Source organism: Chiloscyllium punctatum, chromosome 7 (genome assembly GCF_047496795.1).
Source record: "Chiloscyllium punctatum isolate Juve2018m chromosome 7, sChiPun1.3, whole genome shotgun sequence".
In the NCBI taxonomy this organism is placed as follows: domain Eukaryota; kingdom Metazoa; phylum Chordata; class Chondrichthyes; order Orectolobiformes; family Hemiscylliidae; genus Chiloscyllium; species Chiloscyllium punctatum.
Genome location: NC_092745.1, coordinates 55010602 through 55025287, shown reverse-complemented (window position 1 = coordinate 55025287; position 14686 = coordinate 55010602). Strand labels below are relative to the sequence as shown.

The window sequence follows — 14686 nt, the reverse complement described above, 5'->3', positions numbered from 1 at the left end:
ATACTGGCCAACATGGCCTGCTAATACCCCTATGTGTTGATGTGACTTGTCTCAGCCACCAAAGGCAGATCTCCAAATAGCTTCATTACACCCAGGTCAAAATCATAGGTTCTGGAGGTAGAAAAAGTAGCAGTTGGCAATTCCAGCTTTTAATTGTTGTTACAGACCTCTGCCAGAGAGCATAAACTGTGAATAAGAAAGAACCTTGCATTTTAAAAGCATCTCTGATGATCCAGGATGCCACAAAGCTGTTCACAAGCCAATGAATACCTTTTGAAATATACCCAGATTAAAAGATAAATATTAGCCAGGACATTGAGAAATGATGACGATTTCTTGCCAAAAAAAACCATGGTGCACTTTGCCATTAACCTGAGAGAGCAGCCTTGGCTTGACATCTGTCTTAAAGATAGTGCATCACAGAATACATGTCAGCCTGGATTCTGTGCTCAAGCCTTGTGCAATGGGAATTGAACTGATTAATCTTCTAGACTCAGGCGACAGGAGCGATACCACTGAATTACCACTGACGAGAGAATTGAGTATGGCTATGATTCCCCTGGGACAAACACCTCTGATATTGAACACATCGATCTCCACAGCCACCTTTCTGTGAAGTTATTGGAGACGTACGATTACATATGAAACCAGAAGCTCTGTGTGCACCGTCTTCATGAGGTAAAGCATAACAGCAAAGAAAAAATATAGTAGAGAAAATGTTAGGATGATTTGTTGGCAGACAAACATGGTCATCAGGCTAAAAAGGGAGCATTTCTTTGGAGTACAGGAGCCTTTCTGCATATTCCATCTGCAAAGGATGCAGTATGCAAGAGCATCAAACTAATTCATATTAGCTTGAGGTTTTTATTCAAATGATGAAATGATAAATTATTCTACATTTATAGACATGTTTGTATTTATTTTAACTTACTGAAAATGCAGTGGTAACATGATTAAACTGTTTCTGACATCCAGTTAGTCATTTTGAAATACTTTCCACATTCCCCTAATGCCACAATGCATGCTGGATCCACGAAACCTCGCTGATGTGTCATTTAACTGTGCCATTCAGTCTCAGTCTAATGCTTTGAAACTTTTTGCTTCAGGCTGCTCTGTTTCCACTGAAATCTGCTTTTCATTACTGCTTGGAGGATGTGCGTAAGGCCTGAATTTAAGTCCAGGCCTTAAATATTTCTGCTGCAGGATCTATCTTTTGATTTTCAATGTGCTTTGAAAATTAAATGATTTACTCAGTACTTTTTCTCTGGGGACCTTTCATTAACGTATGAGGAACTTAAAGGCTTCAGCTTTCTGTTCTTGTTCACTTCAAAGATTGTTCAGTTTAATGAAATTCTAGAAACTTTCTGTGATGTGCCTGTTTGGCACATGGAGGAGACCTGCTAAGTGAAAGGCAGTTTGATTCCTTTCAAATTCTCAAAGTATACACAGAGGCATGTGAGTAGTGTAGGCGGATTGATTGAGATCAAGAGTGTGGTGCTGGAAAAGCACAGCAGGTCAGGCAGCATCCAAGGAGCAGGAGAATCGATGCTTCAGGTATAAGTCCTTCATCAGGAATGAGGCTTGGAGCCTCTGGGGTGGAGAGATAAATGGGAGGGTGTTGGTGGATCTGGGGGGAAGGTAGCTGAGAGTGTTGAATGGAGCTTGGGATAAAGGTGATAGGTCGGAGGGGAGGATAGAGTGGGTAGTTGGGAAGGAAGATGGACAGGTGGGATGGGTCATGAGGGTGGTGCTGAGCTGGAAGGTTGAAACTGGGGTAAGGTGGGGAGAGGGAAAATGAGGAAACTGGTGAAATCCACATTGATGCCGTGGGGTTGCAGGGTCCCAAGGCAGAAGATGAGGCGTTCTTCCTCCAGGCGTCGGGTGGTGAGGAGTGCCGATGGAGGAGGCCCAGGACCTGCCTGTCCTTGGTGGAGTGGGAGAAAGAAGTTGAGATGTTCAACAATGAGGTGGTGGTTTTGGTTGGTGCGGGTGTCCCGGAGATGTTCTCTGAAGTGCTCTGCGAGTAGGCGTCCTGTCTCCCCAATGTAGAGGAGACCGCATTGGGAGCAACAGATACAGTAAATGATATCGGTGGATGTGCAGATGAAACTTTGATGCATGTGGAAGGCTCCTTTGGGGCCTTGGATGGAGGTGAGGGGGAGGTGTGGGCGCAGGTTTTGCAATTCCTGCGGAGGCGGGGGAGGGGGGGCGTGGACCTGACAAGGTAGTCACAGAGGGAGCGATCTTTATGGAAAGCAGATAGGGATGGGGAGGGAAATATATCTATGGTGCTGTTTTTAAGTGGTGGAAATGGTGGAGGATGATGCGATGTATACAGAGGTTGGCAGGGTGGAAGGTGAGGACCGGAGGGTTCTTTCCTTATTGTGGTTGGAGAGGTTCGAGGGTGGAGGTGCAGGAAGTGGATGAGATGTGCTGGAGGGTATTATCAACCAACTAATGATGATGATGATGAAGGGCTTTTGCCCGAAACATCGATTGTCCTGCACCTTGGATGCTGCCTGTGGTGCTTTTCCAGCACTACACTCTCGACTCTAATCTCCAGTATCTGCAGTCCTCACTTTCACCTAACTGGATTGATTGAGGTGTTCACCAGTTGAAAAGGTTAATCTTGCTGGATTAGATTATTTATGTACCATAAAATGCATCAGTTGAGCATTGGGAATGGTTAGGACAGGGTTTTTGCACAGTGTTTGTATAACATTGAGAAATTCTAAAGGAAAAGAATAATCATGATGGTTGTTACACCTTTAGGCTGCCATCCTTTTTTTTAATCATGGAGTTGATTGGCCTTCGGGATATGGGCGATACTGCCATGTTGATTCACCACCCCTAGTCATTTTCTGCTTGGGAACCCTGCTGCCTTCAGGATTCAATATAGAGTTCAGTCATTTTAGAATCTGAACACTTTATTCTGTTTCTTTCACACTGCCCCATACCCCTGGTCCTGTCATGAGTCATAGAGTCTTACAGAGTCATATAAGTGTACAGCATAGAAGCAGACCCTTTGGTCCAACTTGTCCATACTGACCAGATATCCCAATCTAGTTTAGTCCCATTTTCCAGCACTTGGCCCATATCCCTCTAAACCCTTCCTATTCATATACCCATCCAGATCCATTTTAAATGTTATAATTGTACCAACATCCACAACTTCTTCTGGCAGCTAGTTCCATACACGCATCACCCTCTGAATGAAAATGTTGCCCCTTAGGTCCATTTTAAATTTTATCTTCTTTCACCCTAAACCTATGCCCTCTAGTTTGGGACTCCCCCACGCCAGGGAAAAGACCTTGTCTATTTATCCTATCCATGCCTCTCATAATTTCGATAAACTTCGATAAGGTCACTCCTCAGCCTCCGACACTCCAGGGAAAATAGCCCCAGCCTATTCAGCACATGGGCTTCTTTCAGCACAGCCAACTTACTCATGGTCCCCATTATCAGCTTTAGTTTCTTCCTGGTTTACCTTGGCTAATCATCCCTTTTATATGCCGGACTAAGCTCTGTCTCCATTTATTTGCTCACTCATTTTCCCATCCCTTATATCCTGCACATTTTCCTAGCTACTAATAGTTCTGATGGGGGGTCTCTAGACCCAAAATGTTAACTCTGTTTTCTTTCCACAGAGGCTGCCAGACCCCCTGACTTTCTCTGCTGAAAAAGTGTTGCTAGAAAAGCGCAGCAGGTCAGGCAGCATCCAAAGAGCAGGAGAATTCACGTTTCGGGCATGAGCCCTTCATCAGGAATCCTGAAGAAGGGCTCATGCCCGAAACATCGATTCTCCTGCTCCTTGGATGCTGCCTGACCTGCTGCGCTTTTCCAGCAACACTTTTTCAGCTCTGATCTCCAGCATCTGCAGTCCTCACTTTTTCCCCTGACTTTCTCTAGCAATTTCTGTTTTTTGTTTCAGATTTCCAGGATCTGCAGTTCTTTGTTTTATGTTATTGCATTGAGACAGTGTTGGTGGACCACCGGGAACTGCAGCAGTTTTTTTTTTCTTTTATTCACTACCAGATGTTAGCATGGCTGGCAATGCCTGCATTTATTGCTAATCTCTAAGAAGGTGAGAATGAACATGTAGTCTGCATGGTGTATCTACTCCTCTGTTGATGACAGCTGGGAAGGTCTAGGATTTTGAGCCACTGATGAAGGAAAGATGATATATTTTCAAGTCAGGATAGTCAGTGGCTTGGAGGGGCACTTGCAGGTGGTGATGTTCCCCTGTAGCTGATGGACCATCTAGGTAGTAGAGGCCATAACCTTGTAGTGCAACCTAGCACTAATATACACTGCAGTCAGTGTATGATCTCTAGAAGGTATTCCAGTCATGGGCCATCTCTTGCATGCTGCCCAAGAGCAAGCCCAAACTCAATTCTCACACACAAGCTTTTGAGAGATTTGCTAAGGAGACAACTGAAAGTTCCATCTTTGAAAAGATCCTTGGGCAGCAACAAGGATCCCCAGCTATCCTTTACAATGAGGGGCTCCACACAGATACTACCACTAAAGATAAATCCAGTTTCCTGAACCAATGCTCTTCTCACGAATTGCTGTAACTGTCTGGAAATTGGTTTGAGTCCAGCCGTTTGGCACCTGAGATGTAAATACTAACACAAAGTCTGTGACTGCTATGTCCCTGGTGAAGGAATACAAGTTCGCGTTGGATTCCTCTGTATCTTGGAGGTGATGGTGACCACTTCAAAATGTCTGATACAATTAATAAATTGTTATGAATATGGTTCTTCTCATATGTGGATGCAACAAAGAGTTAAAGGAATGAAACTCAAGTAGAATTCGTCTGCTATGTCATTAAGGTTGCTTCTATCTTACTTCTCTTTGGAGTTTGGGTATACATTACACATCAAATGTGGTCAAAAAGAAAGCAAACACACTGCCTCTCTTCCCACGTAAAATTATTGATGTTACTAATAGTGCTGAGTGAGTGTAACTGAAGTGAGAAAGGAAAAGTGAATAGAACATGTGTGCAAATAAGTTTAAGATGGATACTTACATTTAGTGAAACTACAACAGTTTATAGGGGAATAGTGCAGCTGTGGTTCCTTTAGTGGCTTCCTCATTTCCTGATGCAGAAGGTTATGGGTGCATGTTGTTGTCTTGAAACTTGAGCATGACAGCTAGGCAGATAATTCAGTGTATTAGGGGGTGCTGCATTAGGTTTCAAATGAGTTGTTTAACTAGTCAGGTAAATATAAATGACCCTGGGGCATGATTTTGAAGAAGAGAGGATGTGTCCCTGTTGCTGAGGCCAACATTCATATCTCAAATGATGTCACAAACCAGTTTATCTCTTATTGCCATGTTGCTGCTTGTAGAATGTTTCAGTTATTCAGCTTTGTATTACTTTCATTGTATGAATGAGCTCACTGTGTATCAGAGGATTTTACTAACAATAGTTTCTAAATTAAATAATTTAGTAATGTGAAAAAAATTTTCCTCATTCACCTCATCAAGAAACTTAAAATTTTTGTTTAGAATCTGGTCTGGTCATTTTTCACAGCTTTCCTCCCTAGACCCAAACTAGCAAAGTATTAACAAAAAAATGAAAGAACTGTGGATGCTGGAAATCAGGAACAAAAACAGAAATTGCTGGAAAAGTTCAGCAGGTCTGGCAGCATCTGTGTAAAGAAAGCACAGTAACTTCATTGAGCTTGTTTGAAGCAACAAAGAGGATTGATGAGGGTAGAGCAGTGGATGTGATCTATATGGACTGCAGGAAGGTTATCAACAAGGTTCCTCATGGTAGCAAGGTTAGATCAGATGGAATACAGGGTGGACCAGCTATTTGGATACAGAACTGGCTCAAAGGTAGAAGGTAGAGGGTGGTGATGGAGGATTGCTTTTCAGATTGGAGGCCTGACCAGTGGTATGCCTCAAGGATCAGTGTTGGGTCTACTGCTTTTTGTCATTTATATAAATGATTTGGATGTATAGGAGGTATTTGGATGATAGGAGGTATGGTTAATAAGTTTGCAGATGACGCAAAAATTGGAGGTGTAGTGGACAGTGAAGGTTACCTCAGAGTAAAACACTAGCTTGATCCAATGGGCCAATGGGCTAAGGAGTGGCAGATGGAGTTTAATTTAGATAAATGTGAGGTGCTGCATTTTGGAAAGGCAAAACAGGGCAGGACTTATACACTTAATGGTAAGGTCCGAGGGAGTGTTGCTGAACAAAGAGAGTACAGGTTCATAGTTCCTTGAAAATGGAGTCGCAAGTAAATAGGATAGTGAAGAAGGTGTTTGGTATGCTTGCCTTTATTGATCAGTGCATTGAGTATAGGAATTGGGAGCTCATGTTGCGACTGTACAGGATATTGGTTCAGTCACTTTTGGAATTTTGCTTGCAGTTCTGATCTCCCTGCCATAGGAAGGATGTTGTGAAACTTGAAAGGGTTCAGAAAGGATTTACGAGGATGTTGCCAAGATTGGAGTTTTTGACCTACAGGGAGATGCTGACTAGGCTGGGGCTATTTTCCCTGGAGCGTCAGAGGCTGGGGGCGTGACCTTATAAAGGTTTATAAAATCACAAGGGGCATGGATAATGTAAATAGGCAAGGTCTTTTCTCCAGGGTGGGGAGTCCAAAACTAGAGGGCATATGTTTAAGGTGAGAGGGGCAAGATATAAAAGGGACCCAATGGGCAACTTTTTCACACAGACAGTGGTGCATATGTTGAATGAACTGCAAGAGGAAGCGCTGGAAGCTGATACGATTACAACATTTAAAAGGCATCTGGATGAGTATCTGAATAGAAAGGATTTAGAGGGATATAGGCCAATGCTGGCAAATGGGACAAGATTAAATAGGTTATCTGGCCAACAATGGACAAGTTGGACCGAAGGGCCTGTTACCATGCTGTATATCTCTGTGACTTTTTTACTCTACGTGAGTTAATGTTTCAGATCCAGTGACCCTTCTTCAGAACAGTGTTAATAAACACTGGTACTTCTACAGTTTTGAGATGTTTTGCATTGGTGTGGTTTAGACAAGTAGAAATTCACTTAGTGTGGGCAATTTGTTTTGGGCAATTATAATTAGTTTCCGAATATGAACTGACAATTCTAGACCTGTGAGGCTGACGCTGGGCTTGGACAACCTGTTAGTACATAAAATGAGGGAACAATTAGAGAAACTTGATCGAGAACAAAAAGCACAGATCTGTTAAAGCCAAAGGTAATCGCAGTAGTTTTGAGTGACCAATTGGATGGATAAAAGTAAGTCATCTGATAGATGCAGAGTACATGAATTTTAGATTGTTCCATGAGGAAATGGGGCAGTGTGGATAGAAAGTTTGATAAATATTACAGTTTAAATGTATACCGCTCAGATTGGAGAAGGGTAAGAGAGGATGTTATTGGACAATTTTATTCTGAGTATATCACTGATTTTCATTTGGGCATTGGTAGCATCATCTCCAAATTTTCAGGAATCACAAAAATACTACGTTTTACAAATAGGCAGTAGGAAGATAAGGAGACGTTAGCAAAATGCATTTTATATTAATAGGTTTTGCGATAATACAGAATGAGATGATGGTTAAGGAATGTAAGTAGTGATGAGACACAGACTGGTGTGGGTGAATAGAGAGACCAAATGACCCAAACATGCAATTCAATGAGTGTGCAATTACAAGGAAATAAAGTCAAGGACCGTTTTGGTTTTTCAAATGGGCTGAGTGCAAGACTGAAGAAATAATGATCTTGTACAAAGTAATAGTTAGATAATATATTGCCAAAAGCAGTTTGGGTGTTTACAGTATAGACTGTTTACACCATAGATTTCCACTGCAGTAGTAAATGTAAAGAAAAGCTTTAACACCCATTTTGACAGCGTATGAAGGAAAAAGAGGAGTTTTTGGAACAAGGGTCAATAATTTGGTCACCCAACAGAATAAAAAGAGAGCATCAATGGAATTCCTTCCACAATGGATAGTGGAACAGTCGCTGGGCAGGACTCAGTTATAGATTATGGAAAGAGGATGATGGAGAGCACTGAGCTTCATTTTGTTTCTCTTAAGTGAAGAACTAGCACAGACATAAACATTCAAAAGACCTCTATAGTGTAAACTGCTGTGGTTCTTAAATACCACACACCTAAGAGAAAGCTGTAGACAAAGTAGCTTAAATTGAACATGACAAATTGGCAAAATCAGTAAGTAAGTGAAAGAATCATTGAACCTTACATGAAAAGAGGAGGCCATGTAATCCTGCATGTCTGTACAGCTATTTAAACCAGCTGATCATATTCATCTCACTACCCCAGTAAAATGTCTTCTATTTCTTTGTAAATTGGATTGAAAAAGGATCCAAGAAGTGGTAAAATGGGAGTTCTCTGGGTAGGGAATGGTGAGAATCCAGTTCAGACAATAAACTTGTTCGTAGTCATGTTAATTCTAGTGGTGGACATTCAATAGTGTTTGGCAAATGTGGTCTCATCCTCCAGGCAGGTCTCCTTCTCTTTCTAGTCTGACTTCCTCTTTCTCTGTTTCTTCTTAAATACTGTTCCTTTGCAATATCTTTCGGTTCTGAAGAATAGTTTGTGACTGACAGTTCCAGAACATCACAACATGTGACAATCCACTCTAAAGGTGGAACAAGGGTCAATAATTTGATCACCCATCTCAACAGCAGTCTCTCTATGTAATGGAATCAGTGTAGTCTGTCAGAGGTGTGTGTTATGTGTTTGAGAGTGAGAGTAAGCACAGAACCTTGTAAATAGTTGGCGTTGTAAATAAACTTCAGATATCTAACTCGAGGAGAACCAAACTGTCAGTGGTATGCATTACATGGGCTAATACAGAGTAGTAAACCAAAATAAAGACATCATGGTGATTGTTAAGGTCCAGGCCAGAACCCCCTCAAAACGTTTTAAGAAGGTAGCCCAGTACCTAACTTTTATTTTTTGTAGAGGCAGATGTAAGGTGAATGTTCCAGGAGTGATACAGCTGGTCAAACCACTCAGATTTAGACAAAACAGAATTTATTTAAAACATTTTGGATGAAACACGAACAAAAGGAAACAGAATTTAAAATAACAACTTATTTGATAACACAACCGACACAATATCATAACTTAACGAAGCTATTCCAATTCCTGCAACATCCCATTAACACAACCCTTGGCAAAAGGTAAATTCAAACACAGGTTCTTACAGGCAGGAGAGGTTTCAGAAGGATAGATCAGGCAAGAAACATCTGTTGAAGCATAAATCTTCTATTTGCAATCGGCTGTTTCTCCAGGTCCCCAGAAGTTTTCGACTCCTTGCTAAAACTAAACCAATCTAGAAAAAACCTGAACTGGTTTAAAAAAACCTAAAGGCCTCCTCTGGCTTATGACTTAGGTGGTTTCTGTCAGCCATTTTGTCACCACTGCCTTTACAACCCCTCTTGAAAAAAACTAAGGGCAACATAACCTTGTTAAAGGTATCATCACAGTGACAGTACATGGGCAGTAGAAGATGGTGACACCAAGTATGTGTTGAATGCTAGTGTTTACATCTAGTTAGTGGCAATACATGGACATTGCAGTTTTATGAAGTGACAGCAGAGGAGCAGACCTACCCTACTGTCTTTTTGTTAGGTTAAAGGAGCTGTATCAATGCAATTTGTCATTGTTGTCTTTGAACAGAGCTCCACAGCACAAAATCGTTTTCAGACAGTGATATGTATATTTTACAGTTCACCATCCGTAACTCTCATGTCTGAGTGGTGTTGAGAAAGAGTCAGAACATAAGAACTAGAAGTGGGAGTAGGCTGTCCGGCCCTACGAGCCTGCTCCGCAACTCAATAAGATCATGGCTAAACCTTTCATGCACTCAGCTCCACTTACCTGCGTTTTCACCATATCCCTTAATTCCTTTATTTTTCAAACAAGTATCTACCTTAGCTTTAAAAGCAATTACTGAAGTAGCGTCAACTACTTCCCTGGGCAAGGAAATCCATAGATTAATAACCTCTGGGTGAAGAAGTTCCTTCTCAGTTCAGTTCTAAACCTGCTCCCTCTAATCGTGAGACCATGCCCTCTTGTCCTAGTTTTGTCTACCATTGGAAACACCCTCACTACTTCTATCTTGTCGATTCCCTTCATAGTTTTATATGTTTCTATAAGATACCCCCCTCATTCTTCTGAATTCCAATGAATATAATCCCGATCTACTCAGCCTCTCCTCATAAACCAACCCCCTCAACTCTGGAATCAACGTAGTGAACCTCCTCTGCACCCCCTCCAATACCAGCACATCCTTTCTTAGTAAAGAGACCAAATCTGCACATCCCAGGTGTGGTCTTACCAGCACCTTGTACAGCTGTAACATTACCTCTCTGCTTTCAAACTCAAACCCTTCAGCAATGAAGGATAAAATTCCATTTGCCTTCCTAATTACCTGTAGTACCTGCAGACCAACCTTCTGTGATTCATGCACAAGGACACCCAGGTTCCTCTGCAAATCAGCATGCTGCAACTTTTTACCATTCAAATAATAATTTATTTTGCTCTTACTCCTACCAAAATGTATGACTTCACATTTGCTAACATTACTGCCAGACCTTTGCCCACTCACTCAATGTATCCATGTTCCTCTGCAAAGTTTCACAGTCCTCTGCACACTTTGCTCTGCCACTCATCTTAGTGTCATCGACAAATTTTGACACCGTACATATGGTCCCCAACTCCAAATCATCTATATAAATTGTAAATAATTATGGTCCTACCTGATCCCTGAGGCACACCACTAGTCACTGATTGCCAGCCAGAATAGCACTTATTTATCCTCACTGTTGGCTTCCTGTCAGTCAACTAATCCTCTATCCACGCTAATACTCTACCCCTAACACCATGCATCCTTATGCAGCAGCCTCATATGCAGCACTTTGTCAAAGGCCTTTTGGAAATCTAGGTACACCACATCAACTAGGTGCCCATTGTCCACCTTGCTCGTCATGTCTTCATAGAATTCCAAAAGACTTGTGAAACATGACCTGCCCTTCATGAACCCGTGCTGCACCTGTGCAATGGGACAATTTCTTTCAAGATGCCCTGCGATTTCTTCCTTGATAATAGACTCCAGCATCTTCCCCACTACAGAGGTTAAGATCACTGATCAATAATTCCCCATATTTTGTCTATTTCCCTTTTTAAATAGTGGCATCACATTTGCTATTTTCCAATCTGCTGGGACTGCCCCAGAGTCCAGCGAATTTTGGAAAATTACTGCCAGTCTGCCTGCTATTTCTCCCACCATCTCTGTTAGTACACTGGGATGCATTTCATCAGGGTCAGAAGATTTATCTATCCTTAGCTCCATTAGATTACCCAACACTAGCTCTTTTGTAATGATAATTGTTTCCAGATCCCCACCTACCTTCGTCTCTTCGTCATGGACTGGCATGTTTTTAGTGTCCTCCACTGTAAAGATTGATGCAAAGTAACTTTTCAATGCCTCAGCCATTTCATCATACCCCATAACTAACTGTCCCTTCTCATCCTCTAAAGGATCGATATTTGCTTTAGCCACTGTTCTTTGTTTTTTTATGTATTTATAGAAGCTTTTGCTATCTGTCTTTATATTCTGTGCTAGTTTTTTCTCATGCTCCATCTTACTTTTCTTTATAGCTCTTTTTGTGACTTTCTGTTGACCTTTAAAGTTTTCCTAACCTTCTGGATTCCTGCTGTTTTTGGCCACTCTTGCTGTATGCCTTCTCTTTCACTTTGATAGCCTGCCTTTTTTTCTTGGATACCCATGACAGATTACCCCTCCTCTTACAGTCCTTCCTTCTCACCGGAACATACTTTTAGATTAGATTAGATTAGATTAGGTTAGATTACTTACAGTGTGGAAACAGGCCCTTCGGCCCAACAAGTCCACACCACCCCGCCGAAGCATAACCCACCCACACCCCTACATCTACATATACCCCTTACCTAACACTACGGGCAATTTAGCATGGCCAATTCATCTGACCTGCACATCTTTGGACTGTGGGAGGAAACCGGAGCACCCAGAGGAAACCCACGCAGGCAGGGGGAGAACGTGCAAACTCCACACAGTCGCCTGAGGCGGGAATTGAACCCGGGTCTCTGGCGCTGTGAGGCAGCAGTGCTAACCACTGTGCCACCGTGCCGCCCACTTTTGCTGAGCACTTTGAAAAATTTCTTTGAATGTCCGCCACTGCTCATCGATTGTCGCACCATAAAGTCTCTGTTTCCAGTCTACTTTAGCCAGGTCCTCCCTCATTCTATCATAGTCCCCCTTATTCAAGCACAGGAGTCAGGTATTGGATTTTATCTTCACACTCTCCAGCTGTATTTTAAATTCATCCATACTGTGATCGCTCCTTCCAAGAGAATCCCTCACTGTGAGGTCATTAATTATTCCTGTCTCATTAAACAGGACCAGATCTAGGAAAGCTTGCTCCCTCATCAATCCATTACATGCTGTTCAAGAAAACTATCACGGATACACTCAACAAACTCCTCCTCAAGGCTACCCTGACTGAGATGGTTCGACCAATCCACATGCAGATTAAAATCCCGCATGAAAGTAGCCGTACCACTTTTGCAGGTATTCATCATTGCACAATTAACGTTGAACCAAGCTGTGCAAATGTTTATTTTCATGTCCATACAAGCATCAGTTTTGTAAAAGAGCTTCAGTTAGAGCTGTATGGGCATTCAAAAATAACTAACTTCTCAAACATTCAACCAAAGTGGATGAATCTTGTTACATCAAGTATCAACTCCTACATTTCAGTCTATCAACCCCCATCAAACCACTGACAAACTCTGTTGTTTGTACTGCATATAAATGATTAGATTAGATTAGATTAGATTACCTACAGTGTGGAAACATCTGGAGGAATATGTGGGTGGTCTGATTAGTAAGTTTACAGATGACATGAAGATTGGTGGAGTTGCTAACAGTGTTAACAATTGTGAAAGGATACAATAGTTTATAGCTAAATTGGTGACTTGGCACAGAAATGGCAGATGGAGTTTAATTCAGACAAATGCAAGGTGATGCATTTTGGACGACCAAATTTAGGTATGAATTATACTGGAAAATGGCAGAACTCTTCGGAACATTAACATACAGGCGGATTTGGGTGTGCAGGTCCACTATTCCCTAAAAGTGGCAACACAGGTGATTAAGAAGGCATGTGGCATGCTTACCATCATCAGCCAAAGCATGGAGTACAAGAGTTGGCAAACCATGTTGCAGCTATATAATACCCTTGTTAGGCCAGATTTGGAGTATTATGTGCAGTTTTGGGTCGCCATACAATCAGAAGGACATGGAAGCTTTGGGAAATGTACAGAGAAGGTTCACAAGGATGTTGCCTAGTCTTGAGGGCACTGGCTATGAGAAAGGTTAAAAAGAGTAAGATTGTTTTCACTGGAAAGATGATGGCTGATCGGACACCTGATAGAGGTCTACAAAATTATGAGAGGCATAGATCAGAGGCTTTTGTCCAGGGTTGAGGTTTCAATTATATGGGGACACAGGTTCAAGGTGAGAGGGGGAATGTTTAAGGGAGATGTGTGAGGAAAGATTTTCACAGAGAGAGTGGCAAGAGCCTGGAACGCACTGCCAGAAGAGGTGATGGAAGCAGCCCCATTGGTAACATTTAAGAAGCATCTGGCTGGTTACGTGAATAGGGAGGGAATACAGGGATACGGACAGAAGGTTTCTTTTTAGTGTAGTTAAGGCATGATAATCGGCACAGGGTAGGAGGGCATTCATGGTCGGAGGCTGTGAGAAGCTGTATACAAATATAAGATATTTATTTATTCAATGAGTGCATGCAAATTGCAAAGAACGACTTAATGGCAAATGTGTAGAAAATAAAGAATTAACCGTTTAGTCTTTGGATTGAATCCTAAGATATTATTTGTGAGTTCCCAAAAGGAGCCTCCAGCACTAAAGGTGACTATCTCTGCCACTGTCAGTGATTGCAATAGACTGATTAACTCTGCAGATCTTCATAGGCCAGCCCCATGCACAAGCCTGTGCTGTATTTGTGGACTGCTGCTTTGCCACACTTATTCAAATATCACTTTTATACTAGATCCTTTGTCCAAGGTTGTGTATTATTGGCTCCCTGAAATCACAAGAAATCCTCACCATTTCTTCATTTATCCCAACCCTTCCATCTCCCTTCTTGTCTTTATCTCCACCCAACTTCCATCCTTTACCTTTAGTAACCATTGTCATCATAGTTTTTGTCCAAGTGAGCATCTCTGTAGTCTTCAAATCTCACACATTGTAGGTTCCCTTCCCAGAATTCACCATATCATTTAAAGTAACTTCCAAAGACAGAAGTGTGTGAATCTCACCAGACCAAAAGATACAAAGATTCATTGATTTATACAGTACAGAAAAGGCGCTACAGCCCATCGAATTTGCACCAACATAACTACTACTAAAAGTGCACTAATCCCAATTTCCTGCACTTGTCCCATATCCTTGAATGTTATGATATTTGAAGGGCTCATCCAAATATTTTTAAAGGTCGTAAGTTTCCAACCTCCACTACCTTCCCAGGCAGTGCATTCCAGGTTCCCACCACCCACTAAGTTAAAAAGGTTTTCCCAAATCCCCTCAATCTCCTGCCTCCTACCCTGAAATTATGATTGACTCCTCAACCAAGG

General features: G+C 41.9%; 1 protein-coding gene across 3 annotated transcripts in view; it reads left to right on the top strand.

The window, feature by feature from the left end:
• The window catches only part of LOC140479660 (discoidin domain-containing receptor 2-like), a 155610-nt gene that overhangs the window by 61222 nt on the left and 79702 nt on the right, over window positions 1–14686 (top strand). The window contains exon 1 of one of the 3 annotated variants that reach the window (XM_072573603.1): window positions 12448–12599. The exons of the other annotated variants lie outside the window; for them this stretch is intronic. Coding sequence (XP_072429704.1) covers window positions 12470–12599 — 130 coding nt within the window. The 5' untranslated portion in view covers window positions 12448–12469. Of the gene's footprint in view, window positions 1–12447; window positions 12600–14686 lie in introns of those variants that run through there. 3 annotated transcript variants of the gene reach the window in all.